Source organism: Etheostoma cragini, chromosome 3, assembly GCF_013103735.1.
Source record: "Etheostoma cragini isolate CJK2018 chromosome 3, CSU_Ecrag_1.0, whole genome shotgun sequence".
Taxonomy (NCBI): domain Eukaryota; kingdom Metazoa; phylum Chordata; class Actinopteri; order Perciformes; family Percidae; genus Etheostoma; species Etheostoma cragini.
The window spans coordinates 21,998,616-22,024,207 of NC_048409.1; the positions used below are offsets into that span (position 1 = coordinate 21,998,616).

Genomic DNA, 25,592 nt, shown 5'->3' on the forward strand with positions numbered 1-25,592 from the left:
TGAACTATGACTTTTCTCAACCACGCTATACTATGACTTTTTCAACATGCTATACTATGACTTTAATATGACTTATTTTAACTTTTTTTGACATACTAATCTATGACTCTTTTTCAAAATACTCTAGTGTGACTTTTTTCAAACAGCCTATACAATAACTTTTATATGACTTTTTCAACTTACTATACTATTACTTTTCCATGACTTTTTTCGTCTTAACATACATTGACTTTTTTCAACATGGTATTCTATGATTTTTATATTACTTTTTTCAAAATTCTATACAATGACTTTTCAATGACTTCTTCGACATACTATAATAAGAATTTTTTCAATTTTCTTTGACATGACTTTTTCGACAGGCTATACTATGACTTCTTTATTATATATTTCAACATGTTATACTATAACTTTTATAACATGTTTATGACTTTTTGGACTTGCTATACTTTTTCATGATGTTTTTCAACATACTATACTATGACTAATATGACTTATTTCAACTTTTTTCAACATACTAATCTATGACTCTTTTTCAACATACCATAGTATGACTTTTTTCTGACAGCCTATACAATAACTTTTATATGACTTTTTCAGCTTACTATACTATTACTTTTCCATGACTTATTTCATCTTAATATGCAATGACTTTTTTCAACATGGTATTCTATGACTTTTACACGACTTTTCAGAAATTTCTATACAATGACTTTCCAATGACTTCTTCGACATTCTATAAGAAGACTCTTTTAAATTTTTTATAGTATGAATTTTTCGACATGCTATACTATGACTTCTTTATTATATTTTTCAACACACTATACCATGAATCTTTCATACATTTTTTTGACATGCTATAGCACGACTTTTTTATGACATATTTCAACATACTATTTGTGATTTTTTTATGACTGTTTCTTACATACTGTGATTTTTTTATGATGTTTTCCAACAAACCATACCATGATTTTCAACATACTACACTATAACTTCTTTTATTCAAAACACAGTAAGTTACTGTTTCCTTTTTGAAATACTATACTATGACTTTTTATTACTTTTTTGACATGCTATACTACAACTATCAGTTTCTCTCCTCAGTTATATTGAAGAATAAATAAATTATCAAAACAATGACTTCCAGCCTTAACATATGAGTGTGATAAATAATGGGTGATCTGCCTAAATATTGAAGGTTGTGTTTAAACCCTTTGAAGGGCAACAAATTTCAAGGTTTAAAGGTTTTGATTTGATGTTATCAGTTATAGTATAGTATGTTGAAAACGCAGTCATTTGTAAATTGAAAATAGATCAGTGTGATAAATCCTTGGCAAAATGTCTGAAGATTTAAGGTTGTGTGTTCAACCCCTGTGAGAGGTGATGTATTTCAAGTTCTTACACCCAAAATGAAAAATTAAATATGCAGCAAATCAATTGTGACAGTGATAAAATGGTTCAGTGTGATGTGACGCCATTTGCCATGGAACTTTCTTCGATTCACTACTATACTATGACTTTGTTAGGATTTTTCATCCTTTTTTTCAACATACTATTGTATGACATTTTTTCAACCTCCTTTATTATGACTTTTGTATGATGTTTTTAAACTTACTATACTATGGCTTTTTATGACTTTGTTTTGACCTACTATACTGTGAGTCTTTGTTCCATTTTTTAGCATTCTAATCCATGACTCTTTTTCAGTACACTGAACTATGACTTTTCTCCGGCAATTACTTTTTTAACATGCTATACTATGACTTTTATATGACTTATTTTAAAATACTATACAATGACTTTTCAATGACTTCTTTGACATACTATAGTAAAACTTTATTTAAACTTGTAAAATTATCACTTTTTGACATGCTATACCATGACTTTTATTTTTTACATTTTTCAACATGTTATGTGATGACTTTTATTCAACTTTTTATAAGTTTTTTCCTCTGACTATTCTATGACTTTTTATACATACTATTCAATGCCTTTTTTTCAACATACTATGCAATGACTTTTTTCTGACATACTATACTATGAACATTTCATGATGTTTTTCAACATACTATACTATGACGTTTTTCCCAACATACTTTACTATGACTTTTTACGTTGTATTTTGCTTTTTCAACAAGCTATAATATGACCTTTTTACGACTTTTCTAGATATACTATACTATAGTTCTTTTACGACTTTACTTTGACATACTATATTTTAACTTTTTTGTGACTTTTCGCATGCTACTCTATGACTCTTTTATTACGTTTTTTAACATTGAAAACTATGACTTTGCATCACTTTTTTCAACATTTGTATTGTTTTTTTTGACATTCTATACAAATTAATTTTTTGACACGCTATACTATGACTTTAATGACTTTTAGGACATACTATACTTTGACTTTTTTCAACATATTATAGTATGACTTTTTTTATGTACTAGCACTTTTTTCGCCATACTATATTATGACTTTTTATGACGTATTCAACATGCTATACTATGACTCTTTTATGACTTTCTTCAGCGTACCATAATACGACTTTGATCAACATGGTAAGATATATACATTTTTTAATGACATGCTATATTATGACTTTATTACTTCTTCAACATACTATACTATGACTTTTTTAGGACTTCTTCAACACACTATACTAAGGACCTTTTTCGACATGCTATACACCATGAGCATCATTGTCTTTACTCAGTTATATTGAAGAATAAATACGTCAAAACAATGTCTTCCAGCCTTAACATACATGTGTGTTTGCATGCATACTAGTATTAGAAACCTAGCTAAGACCTTATGCCAGGTTTGAGAAACAGACATGTTAAGTAATTTTCTTAAACCTGGATACTGTGGCAAATGCCTTATTTCGGCTTCTGGTCATTCTCTGTAGGTACATATTGTGAGATATGAAACGTATTTTTCTCCAATAACATTAAAACCAGGATTATGTGCATGTGGCATGTCAGGTGTTGCCTCTGCTAATGAAATATATCTAAATAGTGGTTACCAAGGTTTTCAAATATTTGCTGGTATCCCGGAACAGGCTATGCCCTGAGTAACTAGAGTATTAAGCTTGATAGTTTGGTGCCTGCTATAAACATTGTATATAAAACAAAAAGTTTTACATTTCAGAAAATACAGAAATTGGCTTTCTTGCAAAGTGTTAGATGTGAAGATAATTACCACTCTCATATGAATGGTAAATATGTAGCTACATCTAGCAGCTGGTTAGCTAAGCAAGTACAAAAAAACAAACAAGGGAAAATAGCTAGCCTGGCTCTCTCCAAAACAGGCACATATTGCACCTCTAAAAAAACATAATTTACACATCGTTGACACCTCGAGGTTGAAAGGTAACCAGCAGAGTCTTGAACAAGTCACTACATGCGGCCAAGAAATAGTCCAACCATTAAACCATTGCAAAGCCAAACATTAAAGCAACACCAAAGATTCTTATGTACCTTAAAATAATGGTTTCAAAATTGTTTCAGTGGTTCATCAACTCAAAACAGGGTGAACGGCACTTCTGCATTTGCTTTGCGGCCCTCTATTGGCCATAACTGCAATATGCAAGTTTGCCAGATCAAGTAGCGGATCGGTAGTTTGTATTAGACAGCGGTAATGGACAATTTAGCTTCCAACCTGTAGGGGGACCGAAGAGGAAAAGTGCTTTGGTGTGGCTTCAATGCACAGAATAAGCAAACAATATGTGAAATATTCCATAGATTATTCCAACTACACAATCTGGATTCATGAGTTCTTTCTACTTTCGGCTAAGTCTTACGCAACTCTAAACTGACCTGCTATAATTGATCATCAGCTCCAAGTAGGCACCACTGGAGTATTATTTATTTTTTAAGCCACTGCGGTGTTAACATTGTCACATGTAACTACATGCTAACGTCAGTAAACAAGGTCAACTTGGCTGCCAGTGTCGTTAAATTCTACACAATTCTCGGTTGCATTACTCCTGAAACATTTCTATTAGTAGTATTTGATTTAAAATCCTTTATTTGACTGTGAAAATTGCTGCTGTATTTTATTAGTGACAACTGCTAACAAAAGCAGCTGCATGGTTAACGGCAGTAAACAATGTCACCTTGGCTGTCAATATTATTAAATTCTCTGGAATTTTGGGTCACATTACTGCTAAAACATAATCCAATTGGGTCGTGTTTGGTTCATAAGCCTTTATCTGCAATTTTTTAAGGTAGAAAGTGCTGCTTTGTTCCACTACAAGCTAGTGTTAGCGTACCGCTGACTTATAAATAGCTACATGCTTATAGCTGTAATCTTGGCCAATGCTGGTAATTTCTCCTCAAATTTGGGTAGTGACATTTAGCTAGTAAAACACGGAGCAGAGGCTCCAGAAATTCCAGGAAGCGCAATGGACAGTCAGAGCAGACTGCTTATTCGGGAGAAGGGATTAAAGAGACAAAGCATGGAACCATGTTCAAGTACAAACACAAAATTCAAGATTAATCCTGAAAATGCAATTTGAGAGTTGTCAGTTTAGAGGTGCTGGTAAAGGATGTTTTTTTAAGGATTTAATGATAGCCTGTTCTTACGCTAAGCTAATCAACTGCTGAAACAGAGGATAACACGAATTACATAACCTGTCATGTTCTATTCCTTCATAAAAACAAAGATAAGCAAATGCTAGCAGTAGCTTCATATTGAACAGACAAACATGAGAGTGGGAGATGAGAGTGGTCTTCTAATTTAACTCTCGGCAAGAAAACAAAAAGCCTATTGCCAAATTATCAGTGTGCCCATATATTCTACCCTCTAAATTAACAGCACATTTTAACATGGTTTTAAACAAGACGCCACAGTTTATGATGGTAATTGGCACATTTGCTTTATTTTGAAAACAGACATTGAAACCATTTTTATTTTTTCTCACAAGTTTGAACTCCTTGATAAGGTTGAAACTGGACATTGCACTCACTGAAACATGGGGAAAGTATTTTTTCTTTGCTCATTTATTTGATTTTTCTTTTTTTGCGTAACATCAGTGCAAGAGTATTTTTTTCCAATTCATATAAACTGTCATAACAACACCAAAGACATCAAAAAGAAGCCGCCACACCTCTTAAGTTTTTGTGACTGCGAAAAAGTTCCTCTCAGAGGGAGAGTTCCCATCATGCATCTGGTTCGATGGTTCATGCTACTGTTCTCAGATTTGGTTGGCAGCCCACAAATCGTTATGTAAGAGCCAGTTACACCAAGAATATAGCTGACATCTGTAGTTTATTATATGCTTATGTCATTAAAATGACAACAGGTCCTTAACTGTAAATGTGAGTAAACAGGGAGTTTGTAAAAGGGGTGTAAACCAAGCTTGAATGACTCAAGCTGAATAAAGAGAGAGCACATGGTCCTATATTTGCTTTTTGGGATTCAGGATAAAGCTGACCAACTGGAAATGTCACACATTTAATTATACATTCTATTCTTAATCCGATGTGTCAGTTTTTTTATCTATTTGCTGTGTTCTCAATGCACTTGTACTGTATTGAAAACTAGAGTTGCATTGTAAACCAGCTTGTTTTTGTGCGTGCATTTGCGGAACTACAGATTTTATTTGCAAAATGTGTTTAAAGAAAGTGCATTGTAATGCAAATAAAGTGTTGTGCATTCACAATGCATTTTACATGTGGAAATACCCAGTTGGGAGCATTCATTTCACCACCGATTCACTTGTACTAGATAGTGAAGTTTAAATCCTCCTCCTCCTCCTCATCATTATCATCAAGGTAACAATCATTTTTCGTAATCACCATCTTATCATTATCATCAACACTATAGTATAAGCTTGAGCCAAAAAACGTAACGCTGGAAACTCCCCCAACATGAGAAAATCATTGCCACACAAAAAATGACAAACAAATAGAAACGGACTGCCTTCACATTGGAAAGGCAAAGAGCAACCTTTTTAGATTTTTGTTTTTGTGTTATTCTTCATACTCTTAATTCTGCTTTCTTTAGGTTAGACTTTGCCTTAGTCATCCTTGGACTCGGTGCCCTCCGCCACTGCATCTGCCGGGGTGGCCTCCCCTGCTTTAGACTCCTCTGCAGCATCTGGGTGGAGGGAGGGTGAAGGGTAAAGAGAGAAAAAGGCAAAATGAGAACAGGAAAATTAGATGAAAGGTTGGAAAAAGGGGGACATGATAGATTAAAGGTTAGTCGGAGAGAGGAGAGGAGAAAGTAAGAGATAAAATTAGCCTGTCCAGAGGTTTTACATTGTGAGGTTGGAATAATAAAGATCTATCTGGCTCTTCTGAGCTACTGAGTATCAAATATATCACATACAGTATGAGCTGCTACTTTGATGTTTGAAATATTTCAGCACATGGTAACATTCAAAAACTATGAAAATGTAGATTAAAAAATACACAAAAGAATCTGTAATTCATGTTTTTCACAAAATGTCAACTCTACTAAAACTGAGAGCATGCCTGTCAGAAGATGCAACTTAATGTCTGAAATCCCACATTGGCGCTGTAAATAATAAAGGAAGAGAGTGCGCCTAATGGTCCCATGAAGGATTTGAACTGACATTGTAACACTCACAGCAGCATCTTGGCCTGTCACATTGAATACTGTGTGATGGCTACAGTGTACTGCTCTGTAACAACATCCAATGGTGGCTTACTAAGAGGCGAATACTGCTGAATAACGATACATAACTGAGCTATTACTAATCAGGTTTTTGAGTAATAAGGCCCTGACGCTTCATATATTTTTTTGTAATATTCCTGTGCTTAAGATTATTTTGGTGCTAATAATTTTTTATGATTGTACATGTCTATGTCTATAAAATACAAAAGAAAACAAATAAAAAGTAAAAACATTTCCTGATAAGACCTTGCAAGGCAGAGAGAAAGACTGGGGAGTGGGGCGATCATGTCTTTGTTAGTGTTTGCACTAATGTGTGAGTGTTTCACTCCCAATAGCATGATCTTCCAGGTAAGAAATAGTTAGATTGTTAGCCACCATGACAGACATTAGAGGGCCTTTCTCTCAAAAGACACTGAACTGTGTAATACAAATGCAATTATTAATTATTAGTAATAGTAAAGTATTAGTACAGTATGCAGTGCTATGGCATCATGCTATGACAGTTAACAACTTGGTCAGATGTAACTATGTGAAGCCAGTGACACAGACTACCCTAGGTAAAGAATCTGGATCATACCCTCATCAATTATTTAGTCTGATTAGAGTCCCTGGCGTCCTTGTGATTGTGAGTCTGGTCTGTGCGCTGCCAAACCTTAGCCAAGTGACTTTGTTATAAATAATAATATGCAGTTGGTGAAGCAGATTGTGGCCAGCAGTGGATTCTTAATTAGCAGTTCTTTGTCAAGTTGTGTTTTTGCTTGTGACAGGCTTCTGTGGTGCGGATTGTGACCAGTAGGGATCATTAATCATTCATTGAAATCAGAGCACCTGTTATCCCTGCTCTGCTCCATGCAGGGCAGCCATCCCATCGAGGAGGTAACTATGACAACAGGAAGACAGTGTGGCCTAGGTGACCTAGTTTCCATGTAGTTCTCCAGTGGGTGTGTGTGAGTTCCCTACCTCACACCCCCACCTACTCCAGAGTGAGCATGCTCCATTAACTACCTGTCTGACCCAGTCTGAGAGTCCTTGGACCAGAAATATGAGTTCATATCAAGATTTTGTTAAATCAATACAATGTAATTTCATGGCCTTCCAAGCTTTTCTCTAGTCAACATTGTGTTTCCACCATAAATGGACGCCAAATGGTGGTTTGTTTTCAAATCTATTAGATGAAGTTGGATATTATCAGATATTTTTGACCTAATGCAATGTGTAAAGTTTATTTGTGATTTCATTAAAAAAAAAATGCCACGTCAAAATGTTGGTCTTGGTTGATGGTTGATGAACCTTTATGACTCAAAAAAACATGATGCCTATTAATTAGGCAAATTACACAACCTACTTCTTAATAATAAACTAGCATAACACATATCACAAGCCCATTTTACAACAGTTTTCCTGACCAGCGCTTAATCATTTCCAACCCTGCATTTCTATCCCAATCCCAGCCTCATCAGTATGGAGTTTCCATCTTTCAGAGGCTGAGATACAAGACTGTCTAATCTAATATTGAGCTGTGTTTCTGTGTTAACCAGTGAAAGGTGGACAACTGCCAAAGATCTTTAAATCCCAAAGACTCAACAAGCAGTTAATAACTGCGGTGGCTGCCAAGAAGACGAAGGTGGAACCTACCCATTCCCCGTTATTCGTTTTTTACAGTAAGTAATTGCTTTTTGATTGGTGAGTGTGTCTGGAATTATTTTTGTCTTTGAACTCAGTGCCCTTGCAAACGTGCACACCTAAGAAAACCTTCTCGTTGGTTCAATCCAAGTGGAAGTGCTTTATTAGGCATGGGCTGCATGTAAAAGGTTTTTAAATAAATCATACTGTAATGAATTGAAGTTAAACGTTTTAGTGTAATTACCTTGTTTTTCTTTTGTTTGGTTAGACTCCTCCTTCTCTGCTTCAGCTGCCGGGCTGACAGCAGCAGGCACATCGGCTTGTCTGGGCTCCTCCTTTTTCTCTTCACTCTTCTCCTCCTTCGCCTCAGCTGTGGCTGTGATAGGACTCATGGCTGCCGCCGCTGGGGCCTCCAGCTCTTTGGGCTTCTCCTCGGCTTTCTCCTCCACCTTTGGCTCCTCTTTCTGGGGCTCAGAGGGTGCTGTGGTGGCTGTTGGAGAGGCTGCCGGTGCTGCAGCTACAGGAGATGTTGCTGCGCCTACTGGAGATGCAACTGCAGCTGCTGGAGAGTTAGCTGGCTTGTCTGCCACTGGGCTTTTGGCTTGGCTCGTCTCCTCCTCCTTCTTGGCCTCTTCTCCTGCAGCTTCTTTCTCATTTGCAGGTGCCTCTTCTCCCTCTGCTTTCTTTGCCTCTTCTCCTCCCTCTGTTGCCTCATCTGCAGCAGCAGGACTGTCTCCCTCCTTCTCTTCCTCTCCGTCTTTCATCTTTTTCCGAGTTATGTGTCCACGGAAGCTGGCCTGTATTTTGGTGGCAGCCTTGTGGGCCTTGTCCTCGGGTTTGTTGGTGGTGCCATCCTGTTCAATCTTCTGGTCCGCCTCCTCATTCTTCTCCACCTGGTAGCCAAGAGAAAATATAGCAAGTTAAACTCTTCTGTAAGCTATTAAGTAGGTCCACTGGAATCCAGCAAGGGAATTTACTGTTTGCAATGCTTCACACTTGCAAAGAATCCCTTTACTGTGGGGGTATTTAGCTTGAGGATGCTGATCCCAAAATATCATGCTGGCAAAGAAAGGCACAATGTGGCATGAGTTGGAAGGTCAGAAGTCAGAAAAAGACAAATAAAATATATGTATTAAGAGATTATTTATTAGGTGACTTATGAAATAAGGTATTTATAGCCATTCCTGGAGAAGTTTAGACTGGGACAAGTTGGGTTAAGGTTTCAGGACTGGTTTAAAATTGAGTACAAGTGTAGGACTGGATGAGGAACAGGGTTAGGAATAGGACAGTACACAATGTAATATTAAAAGGGTTTCCATGATATTACCTTCTGAAACTGGATCCATAGCTGTCCATCAAATAGTGCGTTGTGCTATGAGTCATATAAATCTAATAAAAAGAAATCAAATCAAATAAAGGAATGAATGATGAGCACTGAAAGTGGCAAACAAAATGAATCAGTACATTCAAAATGAATAGGCAAACAAATCAAGGTAAAATATTCCCTATAACCAAAGTTTAAACAATCAAAAGCTTTAAATGTGCACCTTAAATGAATGTGAATAAGCAACATGAAGCAAAACAAACTGTCAAAGAGCATTCAGGCAGTGCAGCATCAGTTCAGCAAATGAAAAAGATGTTTAAAACTGCACAACTTTTGTTTTTGTCCTTCCAGGTTTCCAGTCGGTCACGATCCAGTGATTCATTTGATCTACCAAATTTCATCATTTAATGTGCTGGAAAGGGGCATTGTGTATCACGAGAATACCAAAAGTGTGTGTGGCTTGATTGTCACCACATAATAAATCAGCATACACTGGGATTTGGGGCACGACAAATTACTCGGGGCATTTATTGTGGTTATTCAATTCAGGCATGAGGTTGATATTGTCGTCTTGATAATGGTCCTGAAATGGATTAAGTGAATAATTACCCTTAAATGCAGAACCTCTACATGGCATTCATTAATTTCCCCTGGATTCAGAGCTAATGATATCTTCAAAATTGTAACCAGAAAAATGCAGGCAATCACAACTGAGGCTTTTTCTCCAAAATAATGAGCCAATCTGCTATTCTCTAGGTACAGTAGCTTTCTGCAGCTCCGTCTCTGGCTGCTAGGGAACCAGCTGCCTGCTAGAATCTCCTCAGCATTCACTGCCATACCCCTCCCAACCATCAAAGGTTACCTTGACAACCAGAGTGCTAACTCATCACGGCTCTATCTGCTGGTTGGTGCTATGAAAGACTATATGTCACCCTGATTGACAGTGCTCCTGACCCCTCAGGGGAGCGGACCAATGGGAACTTGTAAATCAGGCGGAGCAATCAGCCTGGCTAAGGAGGGGTTGTGTGTGAAGCCGGAGGGTGCGGCCGGTTGGGGGGACCGAAAAGGTTATATGTATCAATGCTGGCGGTCTATGTCACTGAGCAGTAGCATCATCTTTAAGGTCAGTGAACTGGAGTGGAAATGTTTTTTTTCAAATGCGACTCAGTAGCTACATCCGTGAGCCTATTTCTTGATACCTACTGTCTCTAATAATGTCATTATATTGGATACAAGGTTTGAATTGGACAGCTGCCTGTGTGAGAAATCACATCAGCGTGACATGATTTAAGAGCCAGAGGCCCTAAACTAACATGTCTTATTCAGGGTCAGTTTGTCAGTCCAATATTGGAGCAGAGAGGCCAAGGTGCAGCTGTGTTGGTATATTCACCTCCTCCACCACCTTTATTCGCATGCCATCCCCAGGGTTCAGGGTGTAAATCCTGCCTCGGGCCCTTCCTGCAATTCTTAATATACAGCATCTTCCTGAAGCAATTTTGTGTAATGTATTATTAAAAAACAGCCTGATACTTTTGGCTGTCACAGGGATAGAATAATTTCAGTGGTTTTACACTGCTTCTCAAATATAGTGATTTTTTAGAATTATAGAAATTAACTTTAGTGTCCTACTATTGGAACAGATTGCCAACGTGGAGACGGACAAAGTACCACTGGCACACCCTATTCTCTTAATAATATGCATGTCTCTGGTGAATAATTGGGCTTTTACTATGTCTGATCTCATGGGTGCTTACAGTTTCCAAAAATTTGACCCAAGCACTTAACTCTAAATAGAATTACTTACTGGCTGCATACAGTGAGTCAGACAGAGAGAGAAAGCGATGGATGAGGGTGTGAGGGAATATGGGGGTATGACATCATTGTTGGAACGGAGGGTAGGTCATTCAATTTAGAGATCTGGGTGTGTTTGAGTGCAAATGTAATAAAATACCAACAGAGTGCCAGGTGATCTCATATCAGTGTGTGAAGAGGTGGAAGAAAGATCACCATCATGGTTTGACCACAAATAATATAGCATCTTCAATTGAATTATTGAAATGTGTCACCGTCAAAAGTGCTGCGCTGTGATTTTCTTACTGCTGTTGTCTGTTTTCATGGACCATAAAATTCAGTACTGAGCTACTTTGACCTGTCATATCAAACGTATTATGCTGTCATATACCAGTGGTTAATCACTGAGATAGTGGCTACATTAACATTTTGAATTATGTCAATGGAAATATTATTTCAAATCCTTTAAGAATTGTATCTTCACTGCTAACTGAACCCTGGTTGCGTACCCTCCTGCAGGCGCTATTCCACTCAGTGTCTGTGCAGCACACATTTTCATTCATAAATACAGCAGCACCTCCCATAGGTAAAGCACACCACAAGGTACACTCCCTTTAAATATTCAAACCGAGACTCCACGACCGTTTAAACACTTCCTTGATTAATTTGCGGTGAGGCAACATGTTTGCCATGCCAATTTCAATTGATATCATTATCCAGCAAAAAAAATCTTGCATGGTTGTGAAACATACTATGCAAGCCTTTAATGTATAACAGTTTAAGGATAATCTAGCAACATTAAAAGCTTACTGGAGGACACTTTAACATGTGTAGGTTACAAATGATAAGAGCATCTTCATGTTCAGAATTCAAATGTACAATAGCCTGGCACAATGCCTCTGTCTTTTCTGTCTGTAAAGTAATAAATGGCCATGCTAAATTGTGTTCAGTATACTAGCTGACAGCTGGATGTGTCAATTATAGCTTTGCCTATCAGCTGCAGTCTATGCTCTCTTTCTGTCTGACTCTGTCCTTGAGTGGGCACCCGCTGTCGTGTGAACCACACCCGAGAGTCAATGGCTTTACTGACAAGACCATAACCACACACACACACACACACACACACACACACACACACACACACACACCATCCCCCAATGGACACACACACATACACACAAACACACATACACACCATCCCCCAATGGTGACACACAGTAACAATCCACCACCTTCCCACTGCCTCATTGCCAGTGCCATTAGGGACTTGATTCAGGTTGGGGGGGTTGTGATGGTTGATTACCACAGAAGCACAGCTCTCGCTAATGCACACACTAGGCGCGTATATAATCAAGTTTTGTTTTTTTATTCTGATCCATTTAAGCAGGAGACTTCCTTTACACCTCACTGCTCTGCCCAGCCTTGGATCGAATGCTGCTAGCAAGAGAGGAGTGTGAAATATTAAGGGTAATATTTGAATTTATAATCGTGGAGCTTTGCAGAGGCCCTTTTATCACAAACCCAACAGGTGCAGTTGCGAAATTTATTTGATCCCAATCACTTCATTTTGTAATAATAGATGTGTAAGTACTAAACCAAATATTGTAAGTTATATATTATATGGTAACTTAGCTAATTTAAATACAATTAACAACTCCCTAAACATTTGTCTTATTACCACAGTTCCCAAGCAGGCAGTGAGATATTAGCCACCCTGCTGGTGGCACACATACTTCCTGCAATGACACCTCTCTCCTGAAAATCCCAGCACAATTTCAATGTCTGTCTGCTTTCCTGCAGGAACTATCCAGACGCCAAAGAGCCAATACATAGCTGCTGTCTACAACTGCTGGATATCTCCCGCTCCTTTCTCTTTGTCGCCTTTCACTCTCTTTCTCACTAAGCAAAGTGCTACCCACTCATTCTCGCTCTCACACACGTACACACACACAAACGCTCACACACACATACAGACCCAGCGGAGCACCACACCCTTTTAGCCAGCTATCTCCTGCAGATGAGGAGAGGGGGGCTCAGGTGGTGACTGCCACAGCCGCCTCTCGCCATCTCTCTCTCCCTCTCTCATCATTTGACGATGAATTGATGAGCGATGTTAAAGGATGCACTGTTCCTTTTACAACGGCCCGGAAAAAGAGACTCCGCAGCAACTAATAAGCAGCTATGTACCAGCATCAATACATCCTCTGGAGCAGCCTTTAATTTAATTACACCGACTCTGCCTGAACAAAGGCTCGTCAATTGCCACTGATCTCATAGAGGGATGAGGATGGAGAGAGGGACAGTAGGGCTGAGGAGTGGGGCAAGTGGAGGTGGAAAGGAGCTGAAGGAAAGGGGCTTGGGGTGGGGTTGAGGAATATGGAAATACGGGCTGTGACTGTATCTTTGGCTAAAGTCAGGCTCAGGGGAAAGGGGCTTTGACTGCATGGCAGAGTGACTGTATGAGAGGAGATGATCATCTTGAAGGTAGCTGACTGGGTCTGGATTTTGGTCTAGATTGATTAAGGCTAAAACCCTCAAGTGAGTGCAGGACAGGTATGGTCCTGGTGCTAAGAGGATAACTAGGGAAGGAGTTTGGAGGTAAAAAAGCCCATATGGGTGGAATTTTAAGTACAGATTTATGGTGGGAAATGGCAGATTTGAGTATGCCTGGTGATTGAGGAAGACCTGAGTTAAAGATCGACCTGGAAGAACCTTGATCCTAAGACTAGAGCAACTTCAAGGGTGGAGAATTTTGTTTCAAAACTGCATGAAACTAAATTTAAAACTAGGGGCTTTGGCTAGTGAGGAGACTTAAATGAAGTGCTAGTAGCCACTCCCATGGTCAAGATGTTGCAACAGCACTTAACACTCCACAGCGGCAGGATCCACAGCAATACTGCCATGTTCAAAACAGCAAACCATGCTCATTGCTCATCCATCCATGAAGACCACAGAGTATGTCTGGATTAATTTATGCCTCTGCTCCTCAAAAACAAGAGGCATAACTATAAGTGCTTGTAGGCCGGGTGGATTTCTTTTTCTTGTGCTAAGACACCAACGCTCGAGGCAGCGACACTGGGAAAAGCCGGTGCCTCACCCACATGGCTGCAGTGTGCATCACGCCGGCTTCCTTTCTTTTGATCTTTCTCCACTTTGCCCCTGCTCACCTCCTTCAACTATCATCCTTCACTCTGTCGCTACCTCATGTCCTGCCGGTTGAAGCCACCATCCAGTTTTGTTCCCTATTTGCTGCATGCCTGCCTCTCCTTACCTTTCCCTATACCTTGTAACCTCCCTCCCTGTCTCAATCCTGTTTTCCCCACGTCTATTCCTCTGCCAACCAAGTTTTCTTTGCTCTCTACCTCATCTTGCATCTTTTTTCCCCCTCTACCTCCATGTGCACCAGCTACACGCTACCGCACCGCTCATTCTCTCCCTGCCTGCATGTCGCTCTGCATCCTGCTCTTCCTGCATATCTTTTAACTGGCAAGCCTTGCTTCCTTTCTCTCTCTTTCTCTATCTCCTCCCTGCCAGAGCTAATATGACTCATACCGGGTAACATTTAAGAAGCAATCAAGTGGCATTGGAATCCAGTGCGTTATGAGTTATCAGTTTGAGTTAGCAGCAAGACACCGGCCCTGATCAGGCACAAAGCCACCCTGATAGCTGCTGAAATTAAGCACCGGAGAGTGACACCTTTTTCGCCACTGTCAAGACCCACCCGCTTCCATGCAACACCTTTTTCTTTTCTTATTCTCTGCCACTGAGAATAGCCATGGGATATTATAAACTACCCAACACCAGCCTTTAAAACCCTTTAAATAAGTGCACACTTCATATAACCCTCAATTGACAACATCCACTTATAAAGCTGGAGGGCTTTGATAATCCATTTAGACTCATTTATTCCCATTGTATTCCCCCGAGGCCACTGACATGATGGTGCTGCTCACTCAATCTGTACCCCACCCTTTTTTTCTTCTCTGTAGAAATCTAGTTTCCTGTGTCACCCATTTCTGCTGAAGATAACAGAAGTACAAAAGACACTAAAACCCGTGTTTAAGACATCAATTAAAAGCACATAGGTTGGTCTAATTAATGAATCATCATTAACAATGGGGGATGAGCGCAGTTCAGTAGAGCCCCTGAACAAATAAGGGAGACTTTCAGAGACAATACGGAATCTTTTAAGTGCCTTTCAATAATCTTTTACTTTTTCAAGTGTATGATCGATAAAAGGGAATGCCAGGCTGTCCAAGATCAAGTTACATTCGCGTGCCTCTCTCTGCAACTACAGTGTGAGGTCTAAGAGGCATTGTGGTGACATCCATTCATGCAGGATAATCACATTAACTAGGCGTGTCTGGGCTCTGTGGATAGACTTCTACAAAGAACAAGTCAGGCCCGGAGTCAAAGCAAATTACACCAACAATTTTCTCTAATCTCTCCTCAAGCACCCTGATCTGACTAAAAACAATAGTCACAAAGTTCAGAGTTGAGATACATCCTTATGTTATTATGAAAGAGCTGAAAATATTGATAAGGCAAATCAGAGCAGTTTACCGGTTTGGTTCTTCTTATGCAGCACAGCATAGTTGTAGTTGTATCCTCCCTTTTTTGTTCTCTGCTTCTTTCTTCCCTTTTTTCTCCTTTCACTTCTTCTCTCTCACCCTCTCTCTCTCTCTCTCTCTCTCTTTCTCGCTCTCTCTCCCTCGTGTGCTCTCTTGCTCGCTTTCGTGCACACACACACACTCTCACTCTCTCTCTCTGGCTGTATCAACAGCTAAGCCGCCCAGTGCATTTACTCATCCTAGTTTGCACACACGCTCTTCAGTCGGTCTGCCTGGGCGCACCTCTCTCTCTCTTACTCGCTGACTGACAATGACTACAAGCCCACCCTTTAAACCCCTCCCTTCTCCTCTCTCCCTCTATCCCTCTCTCCTCCCCTCTTACCTTCACTCTTTCCCCTCCTCCTTCTCTTTCTCCTTCTCCTCCTCTTTCTGCTCATAGTGATGAATCCCCTCCACCTCTTCTAGATCAGCACTCCTCTCTTCTACATCTTCTCACCCCCCTCCTCCTCCCTTTTAGCCTGGCTACAGCAAAAGCTGCGGCCCCACCCTAAAAAGACTTGCTTAATGACTGACTGGATACCTCCAATTTTTGCTCTGATAGATTTTTTTTATTGTGCTGTATTTTTGGTTCTCCCTATACCCCTTTGTTTTAGCAACCACACTCATAAGGAGGTGTCTTTTTCTTTAAAAAAAAGAAGCTTCCAAATGGAAGTTGCCTCGTCTGATTGCTCAGGCTCTCTCAGACTGTGTGTTATACATTCTCTGGATCTCTGATCAGTGATGAGCCTGTGAGCTCTGCGTCCAAATTGCCACGGCGATGCCAAATGCATGTTTTCTGGCACAGCCAGAAGCATCTCTTGCCAGGAGAGACGTGTGAAAGATAGCAGTGATGAGCAGTGAAGGCACATGCACGCACGCCTGCACACACACACACACACACACCAACACACACACACACACACACACACACACACACACTATGCTCTTAGGACACGTCACCCATACCACCAACCCACCCACCCCCCATACCCAGCACACTCTGTTCTCATGGAAACACCAGCAGATAGACTAGAAGAGCAGAGGAGGAGGAGTGTGTGAGAGAGAGATGAAGGGAGAGAGAAGCAAGTGGGCCGGGTGTGGCAGACAAGGCAAGCAATGCAAACTCTCTCATTCCCTCTCCCTCACCCTTTTTTTTCCCTCTGTGCCCACATTTGCACAGTGTGGTTTAATGAGAGGGCACAACGCATGCATTATCCCCACTACTCCAATTATAACCATTACCGTACAGTGAGGCGCGCATGCTCATGCTCATGCAAACACCCACACTCCGTATTTGTCTTTCATATCACACACAAACACACACACACATACACACACACACACTATGGTGTCAGAAAAGTCCCCACCCCCGCTCTGACACCGGTGAGCACCAGCAGATGATACAGACACAATGAGGTTGGAGGAAGGAAGGGATGGAGAGCATGAGGATAGACAGAGAGATGGATAGATGGAATAGAGAGGAGAGGAGGAGAAAGAGTCCTGAGGGGTTGTGCTCTGCTATTCTTCTCTTTTACAGGATTATTCCACATCCAGTTCACTGAGGGGGAAATCATTAACCTGCCCTGCTGAGCCACAGCCTTCCCGGTGGTCGCTGCTGCCACACAGGGAAATCTAGCACCTTTACTTGGCTGCACTACATCATCACTATGTGTCATCATGTTCTGTAGCAGTACGGATGACACAGACGCTGTAATAATGCAGAGTTCTGCTGAGTGTGCATTTCCCGGCACTGCCCAGCTTTACTCTTATACAGCTATGCACATTCATACAGCTGCCAGTTCATAGTCACCTACTGGGTCACGCAACCAAAATAACTAGGTCATAAGTGTCTCAAGGGAACAGAATGACTTTCTACAAAGTTGTCTGAGATCCCACTTCTCAGCTTCAAATTTACAAAAAGGTGATTAAAAGAACATCCTGAATAAATGAGCAGAAATGAGTGTGAACATGTTGTGAATCATCTGCTATGGCCTTAGTCACCAGATTAAAGGGGAAACTTTTAGTCAATTAATAGATTAGCTGAAGAAAAGAAAATGGCAACAATTTTGATGATATAGTTAAGATTGTTTAAGTATTATACTTTAGCAACAAAAGCCAAAAATTCACTAGTTCCTGCTTATTAAATTTGAATATTTGCTGTTTTTCTTATCTTTATGTGCATATCAGACAAAATTTGAACATGGAACATTACAGTATGCTGGGCATTTTTCACTATTTGCTGACAGTAGTTTAAGAGACTTGAAGAATATTTACCAAGGAGCATTGGAGCTGTTCTGGTGACTCATGGCAGAACACTTAACCAAGACACATAACCCCTGTCACCAATTTCCATAATTATTGTGCTGTTCCATCCTATTTACTTAGAGAAATTCAACAAATTATATTCTATGTATTTGCTGCACATTAATGAAACTGTTTACATCATTAACATTTAAACATCAAGTGGCAAATCACTTCAAATCAAATCCCCACACTAAGAACAAGAAGTCCTTTAAGAGCATGATACAGCAGCGCAATCCTGTAACAAATGATTGGGGTTGTCTAAATGAAAAATAAAAACGTCCTAACACTCAAATTCCCCAGAGCCAAATCAAGCTGATGCCGGGGCCCTGGTAGCTAAAGAAACAGAACAAGAGTGTGTGGGATGGTCTTTCAAAACAATCCATCTGCAATTGCAGCAGGTTGGCTGACCACGCCTAAAGTAGTTGCTCCTCATTTTTCATTCTTACCTTCTTAGTATGCTAATCTATGTACAGTTATTTGATTATGTTAAGCAGCTGAATCTGCTGCTGCACTGACCACAGAGATCAATAATTTCACACTGTCTTGTCAGCATCGAGAAGCAGTCCATTTTCATGATTACAATATAGTTTCAAACTTAGACAGCCATGTGTTATCATTTTTCCATTTTGAGCTGTCATCAGCTAAACCCAGTTTATTTGTGAGTGCTTCCCTTTGAAGCATAGTGTGTTGTCTTTATTGTAAACTATTTATATTTAAATAAAGCCTATTTTAAGTGTTGATTATCAAGTATTGCACCACTGCCAACTGTGCATCCTTACAGGTGGCAAACAAACACCCCAGAATGGACTTATGGTGCAGACCTTAATCATTTTACAATGCCATTAACACACTGACATTCACACTAATCAGCTTGTTCTTCATTTGTTTAAAACTAAACTAGGTGCTTATACATATATGAGATAACACTATTTCCGCATATAAATATAGTCCAAGTTTGAATACATTTGTGTAATAAGTTTGTTGCATTATACACCAACAACGCAATCTCTCCTTTCAGACTGACAGTGATTAAGCCCCTCATTTGCACAATGAAAGGTCACTGTTTCTGTAAAATACAATGAGATTTGCATACAATCTACCAAATGAAAAATACCTTTACATTTCAAGATAAAAGCCAAATATAAATTTACCATAACCGTTACAATCAATTAGCTGTTAAATAAATGTAGAAAACTGTATTGTGTACTGTTTTAGGATCTTATCTGGATTTTTACAAATATTTCCTACCAAAAAATGCCAAAACTCAAATGACTCATCTTACACTTGCTGTGGAACCAATCACGCAACTACAGCATTAAGCTTAAGATATACAGAAAGCTTTTTAAAATTTTGATTCAAAAGGACATTTATTCCTCCATAGATGTAATGAGACCTTGATATGTTTTAAATGATGGGTGATCTTCAAGGGGCGATTAAGTAATCTTTTTAGACTCTTTGCAGGGCAAATAATTGCTGGAGCATCAAAGATTTACAACACAGATCACGCTGCCCTGTATCTGACATCAAATATTCCCCATAGAAGTTAGCTAACCAGCTCATTATTGCATTTTTGCAAACTGAAACATCTATAGAAGAGGTATAAAAATGTAACACTAATTACTAAGATAATATTGCAGCCGTAAGCACCAGTTTTAAAAGTTTAAAGCTCAGAAGTTGCAGCTCTGTCTGGTGTCTAATGATCCTTGTTACCACAAGTGACCCTATTGCACTACATATTACCTGCATAGTTATGCTAGGTGATGCATACTGACTGTTATTATGGCTCAACATGGATAATAATAAGGTATTTAGTGGAGCTGCCAAAATGTCACATAAGAAGATGCAAGAAGAAAATGTTGATCACTGGAGAGGAACTACATCCTACAACAATGAACACAAGTTTTATTACACTAAATGTCAAAAAGGAAGCCTCACAATGAAGCTATTGCTAAGATGTGAATGCCTGGCTGGTATGATATACAATTAAACATTTGCCAGTTGAGTGTATAAGAACAGATACATGAAATGGATTTTATAGCATAAATCTACACACAGACACACATATAGGCACACAGTGGTTTTTCATATAATACCTTGAAAATGTCTCTCTACAATTATATAAAATATACATGTAGATATTCGTGCACATGACTAATGCTCACTGGCGTTACTAAGTTTTCTTATTTTCAAACCAATCAGGATTTTTCTAGCGTACAAATTCCTACGTGACTCTATCCTAAGCCAGAAGCCACAGCAATAAATTATACTGAAATACACTGGCCATTTAACCAAGAACACAATAAAATGACTAGTTTTTAGTGAAATATTCATTCCAATTTGGATTCAATCCACCCATGTATATTTTTTGTACATTTATTCTTTTTTTAAATACATGTTTACTTATTAATGTTGAAATTAAGTTTATACCTCAGAGTTACTGCAGGGGGCACAAAGTTATTGTACATTTTTTTAACTTAATTTTCAAAAAAGTTCATTTCAAGTTAATATGTATGAAATATACATGAACACGAGTCACATATTATTGAGATAAACCGGCCTATTTGTGATTTGTTTTTAATTTTACACATTGATGCCAGGCTTATTGGCCTGTAGGTAATGTAACCATCCACAGTGCTACATGTTTGTTTAACATTAAGGGCCCTATTTTTAACGATAAAGCACGCGGCGTGAAGTGCATGGCGCAGGTGCGTTTAGGGCGTGTCCAAATCAACTTTAGCTAGTTTGACGGCAGAATAAAGGGTCTTTGTCCGCTGGCCGCATGGTGTGTTTTGGGCGTAACATGAAATGATCCAATCAGAGTGTCATCTCCCATTCCTTTAAAAGCCAGGTGCCTTTCTACCTCGGTGCTATTATGATGGCGGATTTGCACCGTAATACTTTTATTTTAAATTTTGCCCATGTTTGCGTGCTGCTGCGCATCCCTGTGTGTGTATAACAAGCATAGTGTGTGTGTGCTTCGCACAAGCCTAGGCGCATTTTACTAATGTGCTGTTAAGATTCAATGAAATGCTGCTCTAATGACTTTAGTTTTGGTTGGTCATTGTCGCAATCAATTTCTGCTGCCGCAAGATAGCAATACGCCAAGAATTCACCTGAACACACCTCCCTGTAAGACCAGATGCCAAGGGCCCAGGATCTTTTTCTATTTAAACAACGTGGGCACTAGACGGGGAATTGACAACTGTATCGGCCATAAAACAGCAAAGACACTTTGCGCCACGCGGCCCTAAAACAAGATGTATAAATGTCAATAATTGTTATTTTAACAGCTATGTAATGTGTGCACCATAAAATGATATGAAGGCTTTAGGCCGCCCTAGACGTTATTGAAGGACCAATATGCAACTCAAGTTAATACAATATGTTGTGTGGGGTCCCTGCTCCATCTCTCTTTCATTTAAGGGGTCCTTGGCCTGAAAAATATTGAAGACCCCTGTGCTAGATTATTCAACAGACATTCAAAACTCCTGTATTTATCATGTAGTTATCAGGAAGCCGATACATTGTGTCAGTGCATTGTTATCCTTTCAGAAGTATGTGCTATACCACTAATATCTACTTGTAGACACCAAATAAAACACAAATGATAATAATTTTATTTCAAATTACTATTTGTTTCTTTTAGTCACTTGTTGCACATTCATGCAAGTGATTGAGTATGTTGTAGGATGTTCCACGATGCACAATTTTAATTTTTGCCTTAGAATTAATCTGTCAACTCAAATTGTTAAGTTCGTCTATCCATGCTGGAGGTGTAGGGCATTTAGTTTAGCCATAAACTACTTTTAAAATCACTTTAGTTGCTCACTACCTATGGTTCCTCTTCCTGCAGTATGATCCAAGACAGCAGAGGACAATAACTTAGAGGATGGAAATCAAAGCTTTTCCAACCAGCTGTAAAATAAATAAAATTGGACCAGGTGTCCACTTTTGAGCTGGGACGTGACTTCATCTGACACAGCTACACCCACAGGTCACACAGGTGTTTTTCCATCAAGACATAGCAACGATTTGTAGGAGAAATTACACAAAATTTCTCTCAGTTTTTACTTTCTTCTTTGTACTGTGGCGCACATAGAAAAGGGGGAGAATTTGAATCACTAAAATTGTAAGGTGGCAACTTGCTGTACAGTAGGAGATACAACCAGAAACAAAGGTCACTTGATACTGGCATGTGCTTTTTGGGCTTTAAATGTTCAAGCTGTTGATTTCTGGTGCCTTGTTCTCAAGTTCGTAGTGTTGCAGTACATCATGGAACTTAGTATGGTCAGGGCAGTGGCTCACTTGTGGCCTCACCTTTTTGGCTTAACACCCTTAAAATTAAACAACGTCTGTGTGTGACTGCAAAACACATGTTGAAGGCTCAGTCTGGCCTTGACTTAAAAAAAAAGTTCAACCAAGAGTTTTTTTCTCTCCAATTATTCCATTTGAAGGGTTTTAGAGGCGTGGAGAGATACAAGTATTTAACAAAATCAGGCCTAGTTCACATGTACTAGCACCCAGTACATGGACATTTTTACAATTGTTTCCCCTCCTTAGTTCTAAAAAAAAAAAACTCTTTGTCCAAATGAAAATGTAAACAAATTGAAGCGCTGTCAATAGCATGCCAAACAAACAAGCAACAATATTGCATGGCCCGAAAACAGTGGCGCTTCAACATTGAATTACACCTTGGGCGATACCCCCTTCACGCGCCCCCCCCTGCCAAAAAACAAAAACACAAACATGTCCGTACAGAATTTTGCAGAATTACTGTATTAGAGTGTGTGTGTAAGTGTGTATGTATGTACAGTATGTATGTATATATGTGTGCCAAAAATATATACAATCACGTATATATATATATATATATATATATATATATATATATATATATATATATATATATATATAAAATGTAACAAGATCAGAGAGAAACGATAATATAAAATATTAATAAAAATATGCAAATTTAGAATAAATATTCTAAATAGAACAAATCCGTCATCACACAAATGTGAAAACACACTAAGGATAATCAAACTATTACACTATTGCACTAAGAACAGAAAACTAAAACCTGACCTTTCTGGCCTTCCTTGACGCAAAGTCTTTGATGATGTTATCGTATGAAATCTGCTCCCCTATTGAGCGATTGATACTGATGACGGCAAGGCCGGTGAGCCGTTCCTGGGAAGTGGTTGACCTCAGGTAGGCCTATGAGTTTTGAAAAGCTCCTCTCTGCTTGAGTTTCCTGAGGAAACACACTTTTTTCAGTCCATCAAACTCGACAACAGGATAGCTAAGCAAAAGTTATGGTCATTCAATATGAACATGATGCTACTTAATACCAAGGTATTATGCATCTGTTGTCATGACTAATCAGTACACTTCCTATGGCGGGGATAGAGCAGTGGCTTGAGTTTTAGCCATCGCTGGTGGGTCTAACTTCTTTTGGATGCTACTGTTTAGGAGAGTATTGTATTACCGCTAATACGTTATTGTATTCCAAGATTTCCTCCCAGTTAACAAAACCCAACAGCTGAAATAAATTTGGATAAATAAGGAAAATCTACAGTACTTCACCTTGGGGAGGATTGGATCCTCCTCTCTGCTAGAGAGAGAATTAAGGTTGATTAACCAATGTTTCACTAACATTCTGGCTAAATAGGTTTAGAAAAGGAAAAGTTGAGTGGATCTAACGGTAAAATCTGAGTAACCCCCTCCCCAACATTTTTCTAGAAGATTGAGTCCAGGCAATAGGCTGCATTTTATTTTTTTATTCAATCAATGTTTTAAATCTTTGTTTTTTGCTGGCCGACATGAATAAGCTGTTGTCATGGTAGTTCAGATGAAGCAGGAATGATAATTGTTTCACCATAGCAGTGTGTGAATTATTAAAACCTAGAGGGCATAAATGAGCTAAGTGAGAAATAAAGAAACAAATGCAACAGAATGTGGAGTTATTGTTTTCTGTGTGTTTCATTGGCAGGTTTTTATTAGGTCTTTTTATGACATGATGAAACAGATGCTGCCGCAATTTGTGCGAGAAGATATGAGTCTCCGGCCTGTCCTTAGAGTTTTTAAAGGAATGTTCAAGAACATTAATGAATAAAAGACCAAACAAAAAGAGAACAAATGAGAAAATTGTGTCAGTATGCTATCACCTTTACCAACAAATTGTCTATGTTTGGAGATGCATCAATACATTGAGTGCTTGTATTAACTTGATGGAAACACCTTTTAAAAATGTCATGTCCACTCCCTCACAAAGAAAAAACAATTATTTATTTAGCAAAAAAAATAACAAAGCAACAGTGTGCATCCTAAACAATGACTCAATCCTGGCAGTGTATGTTATATAAGATAACCACATCCAAACTCAGATGTCCCCAAAATATACTGAGTAATCACACGCACAAAAATATAGGACATGTACTGTATAAATAGTACTAAGTGGTCACATTTGACATTCAAATCAAACTATATTTTTTCTGTCCAAAATTATAAATAGTAAAGGGTATAACAGAAAGGTTTCACTATAAATCGTCCAAGACATCAACAGATTGTATACATCCGCTCTGACACAGGCAATAAATTAGACATAAGACTGTCTCCTTCACACTAAGAAAGAGACACATATAAATCCTTAAGATATAAAAATAGATACAGCGCTCGTCTATGTGTTTTTGCTTGCATGTACAGAGTCAGTGTGTACCTGACTGGCAGAATGACACTAGCTGCTTACTTGTACATGGAGTATAGAATAAACATATATCTTATCAAGACTACAAGCTCTGAAATTTAGGAAATAAGACCTCTTGCTTGGCTTTGGAAATTTCGAAGCTTGTAGACAACAGTAAAACGAAATTATTGACATAATTTACTGTGTACATATAATGGTGGAGATGCATACTTCAGATTCCTCAAGAGAAAAATAGTATTATTCCAAAAAGGAGTCACCTCAAAAAGTAAACATCACCAAAGTGACTCAATACCTCTCACATGTAAGGCACATCTAGAAGTTGCAGTCTAGAAGTTGCAGTTATATCTCCATACCAGCAGGGTTCTCTAGCACTGAGACTCAGTATAGCCTTCATCCACAGGAGACTTCTTTTTTAGGTTGTAATACTCATCTTCATCCTCCAAGACCTGGGCAGACCAGAAAAAAGACCAAAACTAAAAATTAAAATACCATACAGACAGATACTCTATACACACAGACATATATATACAGTGGGTACGGAAAGTATTCAGACCCCTTTAAATTTTTCACTCTTTGTTTCATTGCAGCCATTTTC

General features: G+C 38.9%; 2 protein-coding genes across 2 annotated transcripts in view; both read right to left on the minus strand.

Moving 5' to 3' along the window:
- Positions 1-4,859: 4,859 nt before the first annotated feature.
- Positions 4,860-16,262, minus strand: gap43 (growth associated protein 43). Its single transcript, XM_034867567.1, has 3 exons — positions 15,941-16,262; positions 8,507-9,155; positions 4,860-6,099 (listed from the first exon to the last, which is right to left on the minus strand). Exons 1-3 carry the CDS (start codon positions 15,968-15,970, stop codon positions 6,020-6,022), a joined length of 759 nt encoding a protein of 252 aa, XP_034723458.1. The 5' UTR covers positions 15,971-16,262; the 3' UTR covers positions 4,860-6,019.
- Positions 16,263-24,984: 8,722 nt separating this feature from the next.
- mpzl3 (myelin protein zero-like 3) overlaps positions 24,985-25,592 on the minus strand; it is an 8,744-nt gene continuing 8,136 nt past the window's right edge. Inside the window, exon 6 of the mRNA XM_034867133.1 lies at positions 24,985-25,443. Coding sequence (XP_034723024.1) covers positions 25,363-25,443 — 81 coding nt within the window. The 3' untranslated portion in view covers positions 24,985-25,362. The remainder of the gene's footprint in view (positions 25,444-25,592) is intronic.